At 36.8% G+C, this 22355-nt stretch overlaps 1 protein-coding gene across 1 annotated transcript in view; it reads right to left on the bottom strand.

The window, feature by feature from the left end:
- Window positions 1-2248: 2248 nt before the first annotated feature.
- Window positions 2249-22355, bottom strand: part of LOC104167897 (cell adhesion molecule 2-like) — a 31145-nt gene continuing 11038 nt past the window's right edge. The window contains exon 4 of the mRNA XM_009708294.1: window positions 2249-2343. Within this exon, the coding sequence (XP_009706596.1) occupies window positions 2249-2343 (95 nt within the window). The remainder of the gene's footprint in view (window positions 2344-22355) is intronic.

Consider the following 22355-nt stretch of genomic DNA (forward strand, 5'->3'; position numbering starts at 1 on the left):
CATCTTTGGCTTTTGAAAAACACGTTAACTCATTTTCAATGAAGATTATGAAAATGTGGTTATAAGCTGTAGGCAAAAAGCGAGATGCATCTGACCAAAATTATCCCAAAATATAGAGGTAGATATCTGACTGAACTAACTGTCTAAATTCCATGTAGTTAGTGGAAAGAAAGGAGCAGAGGTATGATCCAGTCTGGCTTGCTCTTTTGTAATTGCGTAATGTAGAGCAGACCAGCCATGTCACAATAGTGCCTAAATCTCTCCACTGAATGCAAAGGGAGGCCGAAGTGAGCAGCTCAGATGCAAATATCTGCTGTGCAGATGTTTAAAGACAGTTAAAGTGATTCCCATGCACTCAGAAACTGAAAAGCATCATGCCTCTTTGTTGTAATACTCAGAGGCAGGTGAAATCATTGGAGGACTAGAACCTCTAGTTGGTATCATACACCCATTCCTCCTTCCTCCCCATATACTGATTACATCCATCTGTCAAATCATTCAGCTGTATGTCTCACAAAACTAAAAAGAACAAAAAGAAGAAATCAACCCAAATCTCCAAGCTTTCTTATTATTTAAAGACTCCAAATGTGAAGGGCCAAACTGTGCCCCCCCACCCCAACAAACAAGATGTAATTAAAAATATAAAAACAGACAATGACTGCCTTCTAACATTTATCCCCACAGTGAATGTTAGATGAATAGTGAAAATCAAGCACCTGGGGCTAGGATGCCTGAAGTCTATATGCGAAACAGAGCACTTGGCATGTAACTGTCACCTGTTAAGTCACGAGAAAAACACTGAGATAGGGAAAATCCTAAATATCACCTAGCCAACAGCACACTCAGGGCAATCAGGGCTGACCTCTTTCCTAAAATTAAGCACTTGCACGTCTTCTGCTGAATTTGAAAATAATGGGGAAACAGGGTCTGTACCTGCTGATACCTAGGGGAATGGTCAAAGGCTACTAGGTAAATGGGTAATTCCTTCTCCTTCAACTATATTATAAAAACAAGAGATGGCTTGCAACTGATTTTTGTGAGGTGTCTATCTCAGAAACACATAGTACTTGAGAAGTACAGAGGTATACAGAAGACCAATTGTATTGAGCACCACATAAGACTAATTGGATGGACCTCCAGTGTTCTGGCCTCAAGCAAGGTGGAAGCATGGTCTAGGTGCTGAGTTGCTCAGCTCAGTCAAGGTTTGGATGGAGGAGTTGCTTTAAAATGATACAGGCATATAAAATAAAAAAAGTACTTATGGAGTTTAAATGATGCCAGACTAAACTCAGAAGAGCTTTTCAAAATAGAAATTTTGGACTTAAATGCATTGACCTAAATCTGACTTCAGGTTCCTACGTTAAGCAATTCCATAAATTCACTAAAGTTATACCAGAGAGAAAATCAGCCCTAAGTGACAGGATTTTTGGCATGTAATTTGCACCTTTTCTAGAATCAGAAAATATTATTGCACTATCATTTTCAAGACCATTCTAAAGCTGTGTGTCACCACTCCATATAACACTATATATTAATCTTTTGAGCAGAAGGTCAATATTTAAGAAACGTCATTCATATTAATTTAATATTAAGAAATCGGATTATTTACGTATCTTTATGGGTAAGTATATAACAAGTCATCTGAGAAGATACTGTTTTAAAGAGTTATGTCTATTTAAATAGTAGATTCTGTGCAAGAGTTAATCTCTGCAGATCTGCCTTTAAAAAATATTGATGGCAGAGATGTTAATTTCCAAGTAAAACAATTTATATTCTTAAAGCAGGCTACATCTTTTCACATTCTGGTAGAAACAGGCAGCCAACTTGCACATATCATTAAACCTCAAATTCCCCTGTAAATGACAGCCAAAGCATCCAGAAAGTTCAATATATTTTCTCTGAGGCTAGTTGATGTAGGAAGATTTTCATGAGACGTTTTCTCTTCTATCATCAGTTCAATGATGTAAACAGTGACTGATTAAGCCTGCACTCTTTTCAGGTTGATATACCTGACTGAAAAAAAAAAATAAATCTCACAGCTGGAATTCTTCCTGAAAACTAAAATAGATGACAAAGTAAAAGACCAGTCCTCTATGGACACTTAATGAAGACAGGCTTCAAGGGGTTTTCTATACCAAAGATTACTTTACACCCCAGGATGAGACAAAACCAGCAGATTTCTGCAGCTGAAGATTGCAATCACAGCAGAATAAGGAAAATAACAAAAACATATTACTTGTTAAATCACTTACACTGGTTTTCCTTTGGATTCACAAGTCAAAATTATAGATTGTCCTTCTTCAGGCCATGAATTGGAAGAAATGATTTTAACTAAAGGTGTATCTAGGAAGAAAAAAAATAGACATCTTGTTGATATACACAAAAAATATTTATTATCTAAGAGTACATTCTTCTCTATTTACAAAAGACTATGCCATAGATTTAATTTACACTTGGAGATATTTTTATATGGAGACTTGTGCAATTTCCATTGTCTTCAGGAAGGCAATAAAAATGACCAATGGAACTAAACCAGTAACTTTTTATATCCCAAGGAAACACAGATAGAAAGCATATGTATACTCAGAGGGAATAACTTTCTGTATTCAACACAAATACTCCATACGACTATTCCGATGTCTGATATCTAACAACAAAATAAAAAATATCGGGGATGAATAACAAGTAGTCTGTGCAATTGTTTCATCTATTTATAGGTTGATATGATGGAATGCTGCTATTAGAGGAATGAATGCAATAATATACATTTGAATAAGAACACTTTTATTGCTGCAGAAGCTTGAAGATCATAATAAGAAAGCTACAATGGCCTTTCAGATAAAATACCTTGTTACAGGCATTTTGCAGGATATTATTTTTGAAATGTAATAATGGTGCCCCTAAAACAGAACATTATTTTAAACAAAATTTACAAGATAATGTTTTAAATATCTGCAAAAAGCACTATATAAAAGTCTGTAATCTGTCCTAAAAATTTAAAAATATTATTCCTATACATTGAAATTAACTTTATAGTTTTAATTGCAAAAAGATACACGATATAGCTACTGTGAATTCATGCAGAACAAAACATTTGCAGTAGATTTTTAACTTTAAAATTTTTTTTCCAGCTGACTTGCAAGGATATATTCTCATAATCAAAATATTTTACGTGAGTTAGAGGGGCACCTCTTACAATGAAAAAAAAAGACCATAAAGAAAGAAACATCTCTATACAAAACAATTTTTTTTTCCTTAGGAAAAGGAAAAAAAGACTTCAGAGTCATAGTGAGGAAAATTTTCAGACTTAATCGGAAAATATAAATTCTTGTTTCCTCCACAGTTTCCTAATGCAAAACACACGTCTTCCTCTATGGCACAAGAAATACTTTAACCTGCAAATCTAGGGTATCTAAGTTTTGTCTCATCCAATTTGCAATTCCTGTTTTCATTAGCAATGTGGTAGCACAGACACCACAGATATCCTATTATCAAGCAAATGTGAAAGAGCATGACAATGTGACCCTACAAAATCAAATGGAAAAAAATGATATGCTGTAACAATATAATTTCTTATTGAGATGCTAATAGTCCTGTTGAACACTAAATGGTAAATGAATAATTAAGATTGTCAGAAGCATTTTTCTAACTTTGATTTTTATTTTTGGCATATCATAATGTATCAGCATGGCACACGACAAGAAAAGGGGAAGGCTTAGTGTAGACTTGTCATAATTCCACTGAAAGCATTATCAGCATCATTTAGCTTTCAGTACAGCTGCACTAACCTTACACCAGTAGCAAATCTGTTCCACAGGTTCATATTTTAAGGACCCTGCAAAACCATTATGCAGGTGACTAATCCTTTGGAGGTCGTGCTGGCATTTGCTTCATTTTTAGCACATGCTTAAGGCACTGACCTTAAGTGCCTTAATAAATCAGGGCATCAAGTACTTCTGTGATTTCAGTGGTGCTATTGAAGAAGAATAAATTACTCTCTTGACTATACATTGAACCAGAGGAACAAATTAGTACACGAAGAATGTAACCAAGGGAGGGAGAGAACTAATGCAATGAGATCAAGAGGTTTCCAGAGAAATATGAAAAAGAGCTAAACTTTGGTGGAAGTAATCATAATCATGATAGCCACAGGTGAAGAAAGAAATTAAAGGCCCATCTAGCTAGCATTACTGGCTTTAATATTTAAGAAATGATCAGCATTTTATGCATTACTGTAAATGACCCATATAAAATAGAAGAGAGGACTTCAGAAAATTGAGATTTCATTTGCATGGATCAATGCAATGCTGTTTCCCCTAAATTGAAGTTCCCATTCCCCCAGACAGCTCTCTGTTCTCCATACGCTTCTAAACAGAGCTTACTAACACAGAATAAGAAAGGTCTCATATTTATGTTTCACTTTCTAATGCATAGTAAAATTGCGCAGGAAATATATTCCCTTGTGGTTTTCCCTACTAATTGACTTCTACAGTAACTACTTGTTTCTTTAAAACAGGAAACACAGGGTTTAATTCAACATATAGTTTTTAGGGAAGCTTACAATTGACAATTTTTGTATTTTATTAACAGTCCTTTTTCAAAAACTAGTTGATATTCTATTTTGAGTACTTCATTCTCGGTGTTATTGTTTCCACTTTATTTTCACGCTGCGCTTGATTTCTCTCCAGAATTAAAGTGTACATTTATAAGGGGAAAGCTTTTAAGAAAAACTTGTCCTCTACTTTCACATTCACATGAATATTTAACATGAGAAGAAATCTTTAGAATAATTGCATCAAAACTAACCTAAATATGTTATTTTAAAAAAGATAATAAAACCCTGCTGACTGGTATTTTTCCAGAACACAAAATGCCATTACAAAATACTTCCACCTTCTAGGACTGTTCATTTTAGAAGAATTTGACATGTATAAATGTACTCTATCAATACTGTGAGCTTTAACCTGTCACACTCAGAAGTATCAATCATAACAACTGGAACATCACCTAATCTCCAGCAACCACCACCACTAGAAAACAAAATCTAAAGAAAGAAAAACATATCGAGAACAGTAATACAGTAAGAGTGTTTGATTTATTTTCAGATATGCTCATCACCTTGTTATAAGTAATGTAGATATGTCAAAAAAATGTCTACTTTTAAAACCAAAACTAAGAAAAGGAGTAGGATCAGGGGGTTTATTGTGGATCAGATCTTCTGTTGCTCCTCTAAAGTCAGTAGAAGTATACCAATTTACATCAGTTAAACTTACCAGAACTTTAATAATTTGCATCTTTTTTAGGATTTGGCCCAGTAATTTCATCATGGTAAAATATTGTAGATCAGTATTTCAAGCAGAATTCTTATGAACAAGGGACTGGTCACTAAAATTTCTTTACAATACCTACAAATATGCCCTTATCCTGAGCTCTAAGGACATTATGGAGGAGATAAATATTCAAAAAGAATAAGCATTGGGAAAATCCAATTTTTTAAAAAAGCAGTGTCTTATGTGAGTGTAGGTAATACAGCAAGCCTTCACAGTAAAACACACTGGTTTCAATACCCAGTGGCTTTTTTATTTATATGCATCTCCAACAGCGTGAGAGCTGTTTGGCCCTCCAGTCTTTAGCTTGAGTAATGAGGTACTTAAGAGCGCAATTGATTGGTAGCACCAATCTGAACTGAGACTCAAACATGTCTTTAGACACATAGCAAGACATCTTCTACCTCCCATGTACCAAGAATCTGCCTTTTGCTGTAAATAACAGCTTAGCGTGGTTATAGATAAAAACTGTGGCACGGGGGGTTTTTATATATCCTTTCCTGTTTCAGCAGACAAATGGCAAAAGTTCCACTGAGTGATTCTATTTCATCCATCTTTCTAGGATTTGGGTACATCTCATTGCAGAAGACCAGGGAAGCCATTTCAAACCTTTGGAAAGATTTATCTATTTTTGATCAGGCAATATCACCTTTATTCAGCAACGTACAAAATCAGTGAATGCATGTGGAAAATTGATTTCAGTTTACGCTGGTAATGAATGTTATCTGATATATGAAGAAATTAAACACTTCAACAGATTATTTTTGTTGTACTCTTAGCAATAACTAATGGCAACATTAATACCTTGTGGAAGTGCTTTACTGATTGATTTAATCTCTTTGAAGCTATTTCAAAATAAAGGTGGTTCTTACAGTCACCAGACCTTTGCTGTTAATCAGATCTTCAGTGCTAAAAGGTTTGGTTTGTTTTGGTTTTTTTTTTTCAAAATGCACTTGCTGTTTTTACATTGCCTGAAGTAAGAAAGATTTCATTATGTATTTGTATTATTTTATTGCCAAGCCCTTATAAGGATACATGCAGGATTAAAATTTGTCATAATAAATTTCTTCACATAAGTTTCCTCATATAAAGACATGGAAGCCGCTGAAGATTCCTATATAATATGTTATGTTAAACTATATGTGTAAACCCTTGACAACCACAGTGTAAAAGCAGAAACTGGATTCATAAAAGTAAACAAATTTGCTTAAGATCATAAAGCAGATCACCAACAGAATCAGAAAATGAATCTACTAGCTTCTTCTTAGTGCCAAGATAGTAAAAAAGTAATTTGGCCTCTTTTTCCTATGTAACTTCAGAAGTCCTCTGTCCGATCAGTCCTTAGCATGCTCGATTACCAGAGCTTCTGTGGATACCTTTTCATGGGACTCCCAGCTTGTGTAACTAAATCCTGATGGCATTAATCAGCTAAACGTGTGTAGGAATAACCAGAATTCAGAAGAAAAAACATTTTGTGAGACAAAAGGGTAACATTATGACAATGTTATGATAGTATCATGTTATCTTTTCAAGTAATTTCTCCCTAATGTAATCATCGTCAATAATGTAATTACAATCCTAGAAACAGAAAATAAGACCATCTCTTTTCCTGGGCAAATATTAGGGTGGGTGGAGTACATACATTTTGTTGAGACTTTTAAGAAATTACTTTTGGACATAGTAGACTATTCAGGAGCAGAAATATTAGTGATCTTATCGTCATTAGAATTCAAATAGTGCTGGAAATGCACCTATTCAAAGATGCATGCATCAATCAGTCTTTTCTCCAGGGAATTTTTTTAAATACATCTCTCTCTCTCTGTGTTTAGCTGTAGTATAAACAGTACTTGCCACTAGACTTCTCTGCACATTTTGTTAAAAAGTAAATCTCTATGTTGCTCAAACCATAGCCTTCATTGGGCTTCCAGCGAAAGAAGGATTAACAGAAAAAGTCTTAGTGATTCTCCTCTGCAGAAACTTACAAAGGAGTGTTCTATCAGATGAAGAGATCGGAGTCAGGGCTACTAAGTTTTGAGTTCCCTGCTGAATTACAGATCTTTTAAAAAAAATAAATGCAATAACTTACTATGAAATTTAAACTCAGCACCTCAAATATCTTCCAATGTGGCTAAAGTTTCAGAAAGCAGAATGGAACAAGAACACCTCCTTCTTTTCACTTACAGAGACAGTGATGTTAAGCCCTGAAGAAGAGTCCTGTACTTCAGCGTTCTACACTTTGGAGGCCTGCTATACCCCCAAGTCTTAGGAAGCCACTTCCCTCACTTAGACTTAATATGATTTTTATGAGAAGTAGTAATCAGCCCACCAAGACTAGTTCTTTATACAAGGTAGTAGAGCCCATGTAGCACTTTTTGAGAAAAAGAGGTTACTTACTCCACTGAGTACTGAAGTATTCACACTAAGTAGATCTGATCCAGCAAAATACTTATTTGACAGTAATTTAGTAATTAGAACATTCAGCCTTTCAGAGTCTGTGGATTAAGGGTTTGGTCTGATTGAGAGTGCAAGGACTTGTGTGCTGACCTCCTATGCAATAGCAGAGGCTTACCAGGTATTCTAAGGTCTCCTTTCCACTCAGGTTTTTAACTAAGATTTCACTCTGAATCTGAAAAAGCTTTTTTCCTACCCATGTCCTAGTTTGGATAAACCAGGGTTTTCTGACACACTAAATAAGAACAGGTATTAGAAAATTGTTAACCCGTTCCACATTATGAATTAGAATTCCACAAGTAAATCAGTACTGCGCAAGTTGTCCCTATTTACATTCAGTGCCAATGTAACATGGAATATACCATTCATCTTACTTACATTTAAAAAAGGTTTCTAAAGCCAGATTGGGATATTCATAAAAAGAAACACCCATCAAACTTTAATATTCCCTACGCATTTCCTAGCATGCTTAAGTGAAAGTTCTGTCAATGCTTAGCATCAAGTGTCTTTGGTACATCTGTTCTTGGGTTTTACATGTAAAAATTTTACTGAAATGCTTTCAAAGGCCTTTGCGCTGGTGCTCTCAGAGTATCCTACTTACTTGTCAAAGATGGCAACATTTTTAATCTTTAAACAATTCTAAACATTTAAAAAAATTAAAAATCACTAAATGTAACCACAACAACAGAAACAGATATTAGATATTTCACTAATACCAACCCAAATTTAAGAAGACCTGGTCCAAACTGGTAACAGATATATATTGAGCTAGGGCACTTATTTGCACATTGTTATTTCATATGTAGTGCAGTGCCCCTTCAAGTCTTTGGGTTTTTAAATGTGTTTATTGCATGAAGTCTGTAACTCTTACTTCTCAAAGCAAAATATCATAACAGAAGATGTGCATTCTACAAAATTCCAATTACAATCTCCTGTAGTATTATCCATTCAGGTTTTGCATGCTATACAGTGATTTTGCAAAATGTTTGGATCTTCTCTTTGTACCTGTCTACCTTGCTTTCGTCATGATCAAAGCAGTCCAATAATAAATATAAAACAAGCTATTTGCTGTTAAGTAACGATCATTACATAAAGTACTATTGGTCTCAACTTATAGTTTTGGGAAGGTTGGTTCACATAATTCTGAGGAAACGGGTAACAGTATCAAGAAGAAATCGTATTTCTCTCGGCTTCCACTGTTGTCCCTTCATCAGAGAATGTATTTTTTTCTGGTCTGTAGGATATTAAAACACCTGGCACGGAAAAAATGTCCCATTTGGTGACAGTAACATATAAGGTTCAATATATATAAGGTGTATAGAGAAAGATTAATCTATTGAATTATTTTAGTTTATGAGTCTTCGGGGTTCAGAAAGAAAAATCCATTGGTGAGGTTCTTTCTTCTATGCGTGGCACACTTCAGGGTGATATACACTTTCTAAATCTCTCTTTCTTAAAACACGAGGGATTCTGTACTTTTTCTATTTTTCACAATGTCCCATTTAGTCTTCCAAGTTCAAACTAGTACCAAAAGACCTATACCTACTGTAAATGGTAGAAAGAAAGGGAGGCACAGCTGTTCAAATATGTTTGCCTGTTGTGAATAAAAATATACACGTCTATACAATATAATATTACAACAACATTATTAAACCTCCAAAACACCACCCTCCCATCTGATTAGTTTCCATGCAAACAAATTGTCAGGTGCCTATTTCAAAATCAGGGCAAACACAATCCTGTCCCTAATCATGTTCTAAATAATTGAAAACAGCTTGTTAACATCATTTGACCCCAGGCCTCCACTGGAATACTTTGATTCTGGTGCATGTTTTCTTTGAAGGTAATTCTCTCTCTGTAGTTTATGTTATGAACATCTCTCCACCTGCAGTAAGAAGCTGAGTTTGTTGTAATGAAGTCTGTGATCCTTGTTGGACTTACTGTTTGAGCGCAAATTATATTAACAGTAATAGGGAGGGACAAATACATCACTTGCTGGGTTTGTCCGAGGAAGTGAGTGGTCATAATACATCAGGATATGCTACAGGTGTTATTCAGACCCTCCATCTAAAAACATTGATACTGCCTTCTTATTTAATCTTTTAGGATGATGACTAGGTGGCTTTAATTACCTTTTGTGAGTAGAGGTTTTCAATGATTTCAAAAAGCCTTCAAAGTACTGCTAGTAAGAAAAGGCTTTATTCAACAATGTAATTCTGCATTGGATCCAATAATATGAAATATGCCACTGGATCCATTCAGGAAGAGGGCTATGTCTGTACGACAGTTCTTCCTACTGTTATCAGTGAGCTACCCGTGAATGTCAGATTTTACCTTCATGGACCCTAAGCAACACAAGGAACATGTCTTATTAACTACTTGCCAGTTCAGAAAATACTTGAGCTCCAGGTAGCCCACAGAACAAAATACATAGGCCCTACTTATGGTATAACATCCATGTCATGGCTGCCAGATCATTTGGCAGAGGTACTGGAATGAGGTTTCTTTCCTTCTCTAGAGGAAATTTTGTTGGGATTTCTAGGAATAACAGGAGGATTCTCATCTCCTCAGCAAGCAGGTTGTGCCTTATTGCAATATATGAAATTCTGCTCTGCTCGGTTTGTGCGGCTCACTGCACTCTTCTCTTGCTATAACCTGCTGCATTATTTCTAACAAGAGTCCCAAGAGTGCTGGATCATAATATTACTGTGCTCTTCAGATGAACAGGTAGGTTTCTCTCACAGAGGGTTATTGTTTCAAGCTGTCTGCATAGCCAGCAATTGCCACTGCCCAGGAAAACTCACAAATTTTTCTTTGTCACCAAAAGGGACAGAAATGTATTAGCCCCCCACCTTCCTGCTGTTGCCCGCTGACTATTCCCAGACCACTCTTAAGTTCTGACATAATCATTTAACTGTGTGCAGCAGCATCTCCTGCCTGGATCTATAATACTCAGGTTTACTCTTCCATTTGTAATTAATTTATTGACCTTGTTGTTTAATTTTTTGCACACTAACCACCATTTCTTCTTTGTACCAGAGTCCAAATTAGTATGATTGACTCATTACAACACACTTTTCTTCTTACAGGTTTAGCTGAATTATGAGCTACCAACAGCATGTCTTTACTTCATAGTTTTCTTTTATGACCACAAACCTTCTGAATATTGAAAAGCTTCCATAAATTTCTCTGATATTTTATTGTGGCAGTGAACAACAACAGCTCCGATGCTATCATTTTAAAAAATGTTATAAAAATCTAACAGTCCGATAATAAAATATTATTGCTACCCAGTAATAAATGACTGCCAGATGATAAGATTTTTAAAGTATTTCCTGAGAGAATAATTCATTTATTTTCTACCTGTTTTTGTCTGTTTTTTCAAAAAGCATGTTTGTGAAATCTATTTATGTCACAGCCTTCTACATTTTTCATCGTGCGTTTTCTCTCTTATTTCCTTGGAACCTTTCCATCATTTCCAGATGCAAAGATAAAATAAGCAGATACCTCTGAAAATGATGATGTATCTACTTTCCAGATTAATTAGCACTGGAGTAAGCATAGGACAGTTTAAGGCATCTTTTTTTTTTCAGAAACCATGAGAAGATCATAATTTTCATATATGGATAGCAATTACAAAACTCCTTGAAAATTCTGTATTCCTACATAATTTTATTCCTATTTCTAAAAAACCTAAGTAATTAAGCTTAGAAAAAAAGACTTTTAAAGTAAATTCCAAGGACAAACCACTCTAGTACGTACAAAAATAAATATCAAATTGGATATCCCAAATGAGATCTGAAAGAAGAGAGAGGAGTACTCTAATCAGCTCTGAAAGTGCTCACCATTTTTAATAGCTTTTACACTTACCAGCTGCATGCATCCTACAGCTGTAAATCAGCATTCCCCAAAATTGGGCTTCTTTTGTAAATGACAAGTAGCATGGCTTCTGCCCGAGCCCTACTGCTTTGAATAAGCACTTGCAAAGCAAGTCTGCATTAGTAAACTTCATCATATTACCCCGGGAGATACAGTAAGTTTGATGCTCTGCTTCAGAATATAATGAATGACTCATTGCTTAGACAAGAGAAAGATTCAGTATTATGTATCTGACAAATTCTTTTATTAGTAGTATTTGTGGGTGAGACAATCTAGATCAAATGATTGTCTCATGGCAATGGTATTTCATTTCAACAAATGTATTCAACAATATTGTAAAATTAAGCTTTATAATATTTTTTAAATACTTAGCTTTGATAAAAGTGAATCCTTGGTACCATATCCATATGGACATTCCTCTATATTCTTTTTACACTCCTTTAAAAACTACTTTACAGTTAACCAGGACCAGAAGCAGTATATGGTCCCTTTGTTATCTGAGATTCTTTGATGACTATTATGTCATCCTTTATCTTGTCTATTTTAATTTAGTTTAAAATGATGTTTGTTGGAGAAAAAAGTAATAACAGTTTGTACCAGAAGAGTGTAAAACACTCTCCTGGATGCAAAACAACAAGCAAAATGCCAATGTGGGGGAAAAGAAAGCTCGATCAATGAAATATTCCCTCCTGACACTCATAATTCGTAAGTGCCTGAATTCAAGCACCAACCTTGCAGGAAACCCTTTAGGTTACTAATTCTGTGAATACTGATTATCTGGTACTTTGTTAAAAATATTCATAGTACCCGTTTCAACATCTCAACTGTCACTCATACCAGACTCCTTCACCACAATTGCTAAAAAGAAAAAAAGTAACTAGAATGTGATAGTACATAATGTGTGGCTTGGGGTTCTGGGAAGGTGAAAGAGAAGATGGAGGTACACTACCAAAGCTCCACAGTTCCTCCCTGCTCCATTTAAAATGTGTTAAAACCTTACCCTTCCTTTGTCATGTAATGTGTTCATTGATCATTCTTACCTGCTTTGTGCTTGATCTTAAAACTGGCAGAGATAAATGTGAGCATAGCCTTGGATATATCAGTAGACCCTGCTGAATTAAGTGGTAGACAGAGTGGCACTGTCACCACAGTTCTAAATGTGTGTCACTTCATGAAGATAGTTAGCGCCAGATACAGCTATTCCCCTTTACATGCTTTTGCAGAGTGGGTCACTGGGTTCTTAGTTATCCATTAAGTCCCATGTACACATGAATGATATGGTAGAAATAATATTTTCTTTGGCAACTCAGTTCTGTTTTTTTCTGTGAATGCAAGCAATGAAGCTTAGTTTTACAACTTTTATCTTGTTTAATTATTTCTGTGATGCCACTTCTTCAGACTAAATAATCTGTTCCATTTAACATCTCTGTTGCCTTACACTGTACTCTCTCCAACTTATTTATACTTTATCTCTTATTTGCCATGTCACCTAAGAGAAGTAAAGAAAAAAGGCAGGAGAAAAAAAGCCTTCTGCCTAAATCACATATGTTATCAAGAAATGCCTAACTGAGTCAGCACATGACCTTTCAATGTAACTTTATCTCCTTCATCCTCAGTTTCTTTTGCTTAAGGCCTTGGGTCTTCTGTTACGTCTGATTTAAATTACCTCGAATATGACTTGAGCATTGCAGCACATCCAAAACTGTTTAAGGAGTAAATGAAAGCTCTGGATGCTCACCATACCCAAATATCCCTTCAAGCCTTTTTCTGACATTCATATCAGATATTGGGCACTCTAAAAATTTAATCTATATAAAAATAACTAAGCAGTAGTATCAAGGCATGAAAATGTGACTTGTTTCTTCTAAATATATACCACGCCCTCATGAATGGCAAACTTCTACTCCTTGGGAGGTCCTACTAACAATCCCTGTATATGTTTTCCTCCAAACTGCCTCACCTGCTTGCTAGTCTTCAGTTTTGGAAATAACAGCTCCCCACCTCAAACACACACACATTTCTGTAAGAAAGGCCTGGAATAGCTCTCTCATTCTATGTTTAGGTTGACTGGCTGAAGGTGACCAGAGTTTTAACCTGGGCTGTGAGCTATACAGGTTCTGTAATTTTCAGTCTCCTTCCAAGATGATCCCATTTGAAATAACATCAAGTCTAGGCTAGGAAAAAATTAAAAAGATATTTTAAGCGTATTTTCGAAGGCAGCATGGAACTTAATGGATCTTACTCATGTACCTGAAAAATTCTTGCTCCAACTGGGACCTGGTGTGGACCTTCTCAGACACTGGAGTGTCATTCAGCCACTCAGTCTTTATTGTCCTGTTAGTGCTACCCGATATAAAGTAGTTATAACAAGTATACTTAAAAACTTGCTTTCTAGTTTTTCTGTAAATTCAGCCTTCCACTACATACCTCTAACATAGGTCACCTAATATATTCACATCATATCCATGTAGGCTTTTGTCTTATCAAATACAATGCAGAGAAAATATTTTTTAATTCCTTTCAGAGTAACTGACTGTTACTTAGATTAGTCAGTCAGTCTTGGGGATACTGCTGCTGGGCTGTCTGTAATAGATCATTATGTCTGGAGCCTACCTCCTTACATACAGAAAGGTTTATCATTACAGGAAATCAGCTGCACTGCCTTTTTTACACCATTACACTAGTTTTCTGGTCTTTTCAGGTAGATGAACTAACTTGCTCTCTTTTGTATGTCTCCCCAAGTATATCCTCCAGTGGTTTGACTGACTCACTGTGGGGTTTTCTACTGATGACAATGGCACATGGCCAGTTGTGACCAAATTGACTATGGCACTTCAAAATCATACAGAGAACTCTGTCAGGTTCTGCTCCCAGCCTCCCCTCCAGAAAGAAAACAGTTGTTAACCTACCAGTGCTCATTAATTCAGAAACATCACCACATTGACCAAAGCTAGCATCTTCACATGGCAAAGCACTGGGCGGTTCAAACATGTCTTTGTACAGCTTCACAAACGACCTCACTGTGCTCCATTTCCCAGCTTAGCCATGCCCTCTGTCATTTCAGTCTTTTTACCACAGGTTGTCTGTTTCCTATGCCTAAAGGCTTACTCCCCTGAAATGGAATTATATTTATTTTATGTTTATTTCCTGAACATCCTACTTTTAATATTATTAAATGTTTCCTGCCAAACTTCCTTTGAAACATTCTTGAGCCCTCTCCTAAACACATGACAAGCAAATGGAATAACCTGCCCACACCATATTTTAAAGTTTCTGTTCAGAACAGACAAGTCAGTCTGTGGATTTTCCTACAAAAGATTTTAGAGAGAAATAAATTATATTAGATTATTTTTCACTTATAAACCGTATTTGAACATAAGCCTCCAGATGGGAAAGGTCAAGATTCTACATTAACCCTTTGAACTAGATATCCCCTTTGAAAGATGAAAGTTTGGCAGTAAATGGACCTATAAGTTTTTGAATTATTTTGCATTTAAATAATGGATTTCTTATTTTCATCCATCATTAACCTAATTGATCTCATTTAAACATGCAAATTGTGGCACTGAACTTTCATGTTCACAGATATCATTCTTTACTGTTTACCGTAACTATCCTTTATGTTTCATTTGTTTCAAGCATTCACCAACATGAAAAGCTTAAACAAGATAATTTTACTTATTAACATGGTGTTAACATAATTATTGAGCTAAATAATTAAATAGAATAACTTCTTATTTACTTTTCATTTAATATTAAGAGGTGTACATGTACTGAAGCTGTTTCTTTTAATTTGCATTCTTATTATTACTATTTTTAACTGCATGTTACACTGGTAAATATGGAAATATCCCTCCTTTAAGGGAGACAGAATGGAAAGCTGGTCACCAAAGTATTACAATAACATTGAGATATATTTATTGTCCATATTAATATTCACAATGTGATTCAGGGATAAAAACCAAACAACCTGTTTGGATAAAACACCAGAAGAGTATCTCAACATGGGTGTCTTCAGTGGAAACCCAAATGTGTATAAAGGGTAAACTCATCTCACAATATAACAGGAAGTCAACTGGAAGATCGTGAAATTCCTTCATTCTCAAGGTCACAGCAGTCCAGCAGATCATCTTCATTGAAAGAGAAACGCAGGAACATCACTCAGATAGTTGACCTCTAAAGGATGGGAGCATCAGTCACAAGAGATGGTACCTCTCTGTCAGACTCAGGTAGCTGTTCAAGAAAACACCTAGGTTTTCCTCATGAGCTTCTAAAAGATTTAAACAGCTCACAGATTTTTGCTGAAGTGAAGGAAATCCCTGCTTGCTTGCGCTTAGAGATTGTCTATGATCAGAAGGAGAGATTTTGTGAGAGACCAAGGTCCCATTTGCACATCACACAGAAGACATAGCCCTCTTGCTTTTTAAGCAGGAACAAAAAGTGGCTTTAATCAATAAGACCATCTAAGTTGTGAGATGAAGGTCGGATAGAGAAACTCACTTGAAAAGCTGAGATCTAAGAACCTGAGGTCCAGGCCTCCTGTTCTGTAGGGACGGAGTACATCCTGAAAACAATATTGCTACAGTCAAGCCCAGGTGATCAAGATGCTGGGTGGTATCTTACACTAACCCAGCTACTGCCCTCCATTAACTCAGGATGGGAAGGATACTTCATTGCTAAGGGTAAAGGACACATGTAAAAAAGATCCCTGGGACAGGCCAGTGCTGGAGCAAAACCCAGCACTCTTCCGTGTCTGAAGCAAAGACATTTTTCTCACAGCACCTGCAGACCTGACAAATCACTTAAAAAAAAAAAAAAAAGTTGTTCTGGGTTTCCCCTCTTGTGGCCTATTATTCATACCTGGCTTTCTGAGGTGTGCTTAGCAGAAGGACTGATAAGAGATGAAAGTCTCACAATGACTGAGTGACTTCCAAAAGGTTGGGTGTAGGTAGCTGTATGACGATGGCAGCAGACTTGTTTCCTTAAAAACAGAACACATAGCCATGTCTTGTTCCCAGAGCTGAGTCTAAGAACTCCGAAGAATAAAGCATTAAAGCCAACAAAAGCATTAGGAGTATATTGGTTTGGAACTATTCTATTTCCTCAAAGGGAAATTTTCTTTGCCATTTGTTATGAACAGCATGCAATAGGATGGGCCATGCCAGAGAATATGCCGATGCATCTGTGCCATCATGTTACTCTTGAAAGAAGGCTTAAGCTTGAGATATCGGCCACCTTCCACAAGTTCCAGAGGTCTCTGAGGTATCACAGTTCCCAAACACTCAAATAATTTTAAAATAAAATGGTTATAGCAAGAGAGCAAATTGTGCTAATTTGGAATAGAGAACTGCAAAGCCCTGGATGTGCAAATCTCAAGCGAGTTCTTTCCTTTATGACCCTAGAGAATCATGCCCTTGGAAAACCCAGGTCTTTTTACTGTATCAGAAGTTATAGGAGAATTGAATGCTCAAGCTTATCAACTAAAGATATAGTTAGATAAACATTTTCTCTCATGGTAAAGCTAAAACAAGTTTCAGTTCTTACAAACACTCCAGCTATTTTCACTCCTGATTCAGCATACAGTCTATCTGTATTTATTTGAGCTGGCTCAGTATTTTGGGGCCCTGTTAAAAAATCAATGAAAAATTGGAAGGCTGTGACACCTCATTATCCTAGTTAGTAAAACATTTCCTGACGCTGGGTATGTATCTCTTGCCAGACTGTCCATACAAAGATTGAGACAGTGTGTCATCATGCCAAATATTCCCAGATTTTACTTTTAGCTAGTGCGTCTCTCAGGGTGTCACAGAGCATAATGAAGAGATGGTCATAAGCAAATAAGAATGACCAATAATGCTGTGGACTGATCAGAAAACAAAAAAGATCAGCATCAGTGAAGGAAATTTCTTTTAACTCATAGAATCATAGAATCATTTAGGTTGGAAAGGACCTTTAAGATCATTGAGTCCAAACATAAACCTAGCACGGCCAAATCCACCACTAAACCATGTCCATAAGCACCACATCTACCTGCCTTTTAAATGCCTCCAGGGATGATGACTCAACCACTTCCCTGGGCAGCCTGTGCCAGTGCTTGACAACCCCTTTGGTGAAGAAATTCTTCCTAATATTCAATCTAAACCTCTCTTGGCGCAACTTGAGGCCATTTCCTCTTGTCCTATTGCTCATTACTTGGGAGAAGAGGCCAAGCCCCATCTCGCTACAACCTCCTTTCAGGTAGTTGTAGAGAGCGATCAGGTCTCCCCTCAGCCTCCTGTTCTCCAGCCTACACAACCCTAGTTTCCCCAGCCACTCCTCATAAGACTTAGCCTCTAGACCCTTCACCACCTTCATTGCCCTTCTCTGGACTTGCTCCAGCACCTCAATGTCCTTCTTGTAGTGAGAGGCCCAAAACTGGACACAGTATTTGAGGTGTGGCCTCATCAGTGCTGAGTACAGGGTCACGATCCCTTTCCTATGGCCACACTATTCCTAATACAGGCCAGGATGCTGTTGGCCTTCTTGGCCAACTGGGCACACTGCTGGCTCACGTTCAGCTGGCTGTCGACCAGCACCCCCAGGTCTTTCTCCACCAGGCAGCTTTCCAGCCATGCTTCCCCAAGCCTGGGGCATTGTATGGGATTGTTATGAACCAAGTGCAGGACCTGGCACTGAGCCTTGCTGAATTTCATACAGTTGGTCTTCGTCCATCGATCCAGCCTGTCCAGATCCCTCTGCAGAGCGTTCCTTCCCTCAAGCAGATCAACACTCTCACCCAGTTTTCTCCCACCCACTTGCATATTTTCTTCACTTCAATAAAACATGTTCTCTGCCTAGACAGTACAAGCTACCTCCAAAACAGGGAAATGTGCCTTTGTTCCTAAAGCATGGGTACCACTTCACTCCTGGGGAGTTCTGGGAGACATATCTCAAGTGAAAAAAAATAAACAAAATTAAAAGAAATAATCCTGAGGCCAAGGAAAAAAGGAGGTAACTCATGCCAAAATGCAAGAGCAAAAAAGTTTTTTAAGCACAAAGTTGGGGAAAATAACTAAAGTAAGTAAAAAGAAAGCAGCACACTAAAAGAAAATTAAAATCTTATGTCTTAGTTGAACAGCTTCAAAAAGACAAATGGCCTACCTCAGCTATACAGTTGAAAGAAAATGAATGTTTGACAGATTTTACTCATTTACAGTACAGAAGGACCATATGTAGGCAACAGGGAAAACTGTCCCTCCCCCCTCATACTTTATCTAGCTAAGAGCTGTCCAATTTTCTGTGCTTTAGCATGGGCACACATCTGCTCCTTCTGAGCTACAAAAAGACAGCAAGTCCATGGTAGAGACAGTCACCCTGAACAGCCATCTAACATATTTAAAATGTAACTAATTCATTAGAATTAAACATTAAGATTTAAGAAAGACCTTTTATTTTTCTCTAAATACTGTTCTGATGTGCAACTGTGTTTTAGGCATTCTTCATAGACAACAGGTCTAACAGTCAACTGTGCATGACCCTTTTCTTGCCTGTTTTTTATAATGCCTTATTTCACATAGTACTACATGAATATATAACAAACACATTTATTTTTTTAATTTCTTATATTTTCACATAGTCACATATTCACACACACATATGTAATAATTCATATATTTTCACTTATTTTTGTTCAGAATGTGTAATTGTAGAAACTGTTCCAATCAAAACTTGAAACCAGCCAAGTAAAAAAAATGGACTAAACTCTCTCAGTGAGCATCAGGTAATGTAGCTCTTTGATAAAATTACTTTGCTTTACACCAGAAGAAATTCTAAACCATCCTATTGTTAGAGAAACCTCCATTTGTTACTACATCAGAAATCACAGTAGTACGCTGTTGTTAGACACACACGCACACACATACACCCCATTTTCTACATGGCTGCACAAGTGCATTGCTGATTTGCTTATCTGTAGTCTGCTGCATTCGAGGCGTTTTGTTACTTAATTCAAAATCAATAAGTTCATTTCCTGGACAATAATTCCAACATTCTCTTGGAATAGCTGCCTAATTTTAAAGTCAAGTTTGGACGTTCATTGCAAAAGAATCTAATAACAACCCACAAATGAAGAAACAGCCTATTATACAAACATTGTTGGAATAGCCTGTAGAAGCAAGTTAGCTGATGGCTATAGACTTGTCAGACCAACAATTCACTGCACATCTGTGTCTGCCAATATAGAATTTACTCAAAATTGCCTCTCTAGACACTTCTTTACATAACACATATTTAGCTTATTAGTGCTGTCATTTGGGAGTGTGGTCAGCTTTTCAGCAAAATCTCACTGAGTCCGTTAGCACGGATCACATCACAGCTGCCATTTTAGAATCATGATGATTAGGTTTGAAGTTCAAATGATTTGATTTCACTTTTAAGCTTCAAAAGCAGCCTCTGGGGCAGACTTACACAATTAATTTTTACTGAGGCCTGCTGGGTAATTTACTGTAGTCAGAGAATCTTCACTAAGGTAAGGTAATTACCACTGGGTAATTTGATGGCACTCTGTTCAGCAAAAACAACGTGTCGGCTGGCTTCTGCTCAGGTAAGACCTGGAGGAAAGTGAAGATGCTGCTTCTGGGAAACAACACGTGTCTGAGACATTGAGGAGGGATGAGCAGAATTCACTCACTTCCCAGATGTGGACTGGAAGTGGTACTTGTCCTCAAAATGTCTTTTCAGGAGTGTGCACAAGGACTTACAGTATACAATCTCATAAATATCATACCGAGAGGCTTTCAAAATCGAAGTACTGCACCTGTGATTCTTTAATACAGGAACAAAGATTGCATTCTTAGTTTAGTTTGAACACAGAAGTAAACAATGAAATGAAATATCCCTTTGAGATTTGTATTTATCACTTACAAGAAGCAATTCCTAATAATCAGTGGCAGCTAGGCTGACAAGCAAACTTCAGAGCAAAGCCACGGGGGATACAAGTCTATTTTAGGTTTACTGTTGACAGTAAGGGTCAGAGGAAAAATAAACTCAGCAAGTAGTGTCATGCTACCACAAACCTCTACTGGCCAAGCAGAAACTAAATTATGGCCAAACCTTTCAGCACGACAGAAAGACTTGGGCAATTGGGCTGCCCTGCAGTGCACAGAAAAATGACATACAGATGAACAGGATTAAGCACAAGTGAGACATAATTTATCCGATAGTTTGGACTGGGGTACAGTATGCTTACCCCAACAGCAACCTTATTATTTTAATATCTGAAGTCTGCAAAATTAATCTGGAAAGCCCTGTGAAAATAAGGACCGATTGTGGTCTCCTTCAAGATATCCTTCTTTTGGCCAAGCTATAAATAAAATAGGTAATCTATACTTCTGGACCTAACCATTAAAAAAACCAGCAGCAGCAGGACTCAGACATTATTTCTATTACATACACATATATATATATTAAAAGATAATAAAACCTTTTTTATCTTAACAGTGTCGTCCTCGGCTTCATTTTATGTACTGCAATACTACTGGGGAAAGCTGATTTGATTGCTCTATCACACTAATAAAAGGTAGGATTTGTGTAAGGGGAAGAAGAGGGAATAAAGTATATTCCATATTGATATCACTGCTGATGGCATTACTGGCTTTCGTTTTGTTAAGTTTACTTGCAGTTAAAGCCGATGATAAAAGCAGCCGTGTGGATTCATAAGCACCTCTATCTACATCTCTCCATGGACTCACTACAAATGTCTGTTTTGTATAGTCTCATCATCTAGGACAGTTTTAATTTTAATTTTATTCTATCTTTTACTAGGCATAAATAAAAACCTGTCATTCCAACCATTGTGTTGTTTTCCTTTTTCTCTACCTGTCATCCACTAGATGCAAACACAATCCTGTAATTCCTACTGTTCTGCTGTTTTCCTTTTCTTTGCTTTTTTTTGTTTTGGTGAAGCCACTAATGTGTTGTCCATTGTGAGGGGCTAGTTGCTTGAAACAAAGATGACTGTTCTACTTTTAAGCATAATTATACAGAACAGAAATGGCTAGACAATTCATTATTGCCCTTTTTTTCTAACCTGTGATGATACACTGATAATTCGTAAGGAGCATCCATGTACCATAGATAAAATCCTTCAGATTTCAGGAAGGTGTTTAAGAACCAAGTGCACTTCTAGTGGGTGATGCCCAATCATTGTGCATCCGTTCTCTGCCAAACTGATGCTTATCTGTGCTGTTCTGTTTGACCATTTTAAGGTACTTGCTTATCAGTCTCTCATAGCTCTCTGCTCATCTGAAATACTCCAGGGACATTCAGAACAAGTGCCCTATGGAGCAATGCCACACTACTTGGTTGTGATTTCGGAGCCTACAGGACGTCAGATTAACAAATTCTCCTGACTTTTCCTATAAGGTCCCATAATTCATCTATTTTGTCAGCACTATTTTTGAACTGCTGTCAGGTGGCATTGAGGATATATTGGGTCAGCTCACACTGGGTCCTGTGAGCAGGCCTCTCATTAATATAAATAGGATGTCTCTCATGTTTGAAGTATTATGGATTGATGGAAAAAAGTCAGCAGTTTCCAGTGACTGCAGTAATGGTGAGCAATACCAGGAGAATAAAATCAAGGGGCCCAGTTCCAGTGTGATGTATTCCATTCAGAGTCTTTGGGATTGCTCTAGTAAATCATCCTTCTCCTCTTTCCTT

Source organism: Cariama cristata, unplaced genomic scaffold (assembly GCF_000690535.1).
Source record: "Cariama cristata isolate BGI_N322 unplaced genomic scaffold, ASM69053v1 scaffold7959, whole genome shotgun sequence".
Taxonomy (NCBI): domain Eukaryota; kingdom Metazoa; phylum Chordata; class Aves; order Cariamiformes; family Cariamidae; genus Cariama; species Cariama cristata.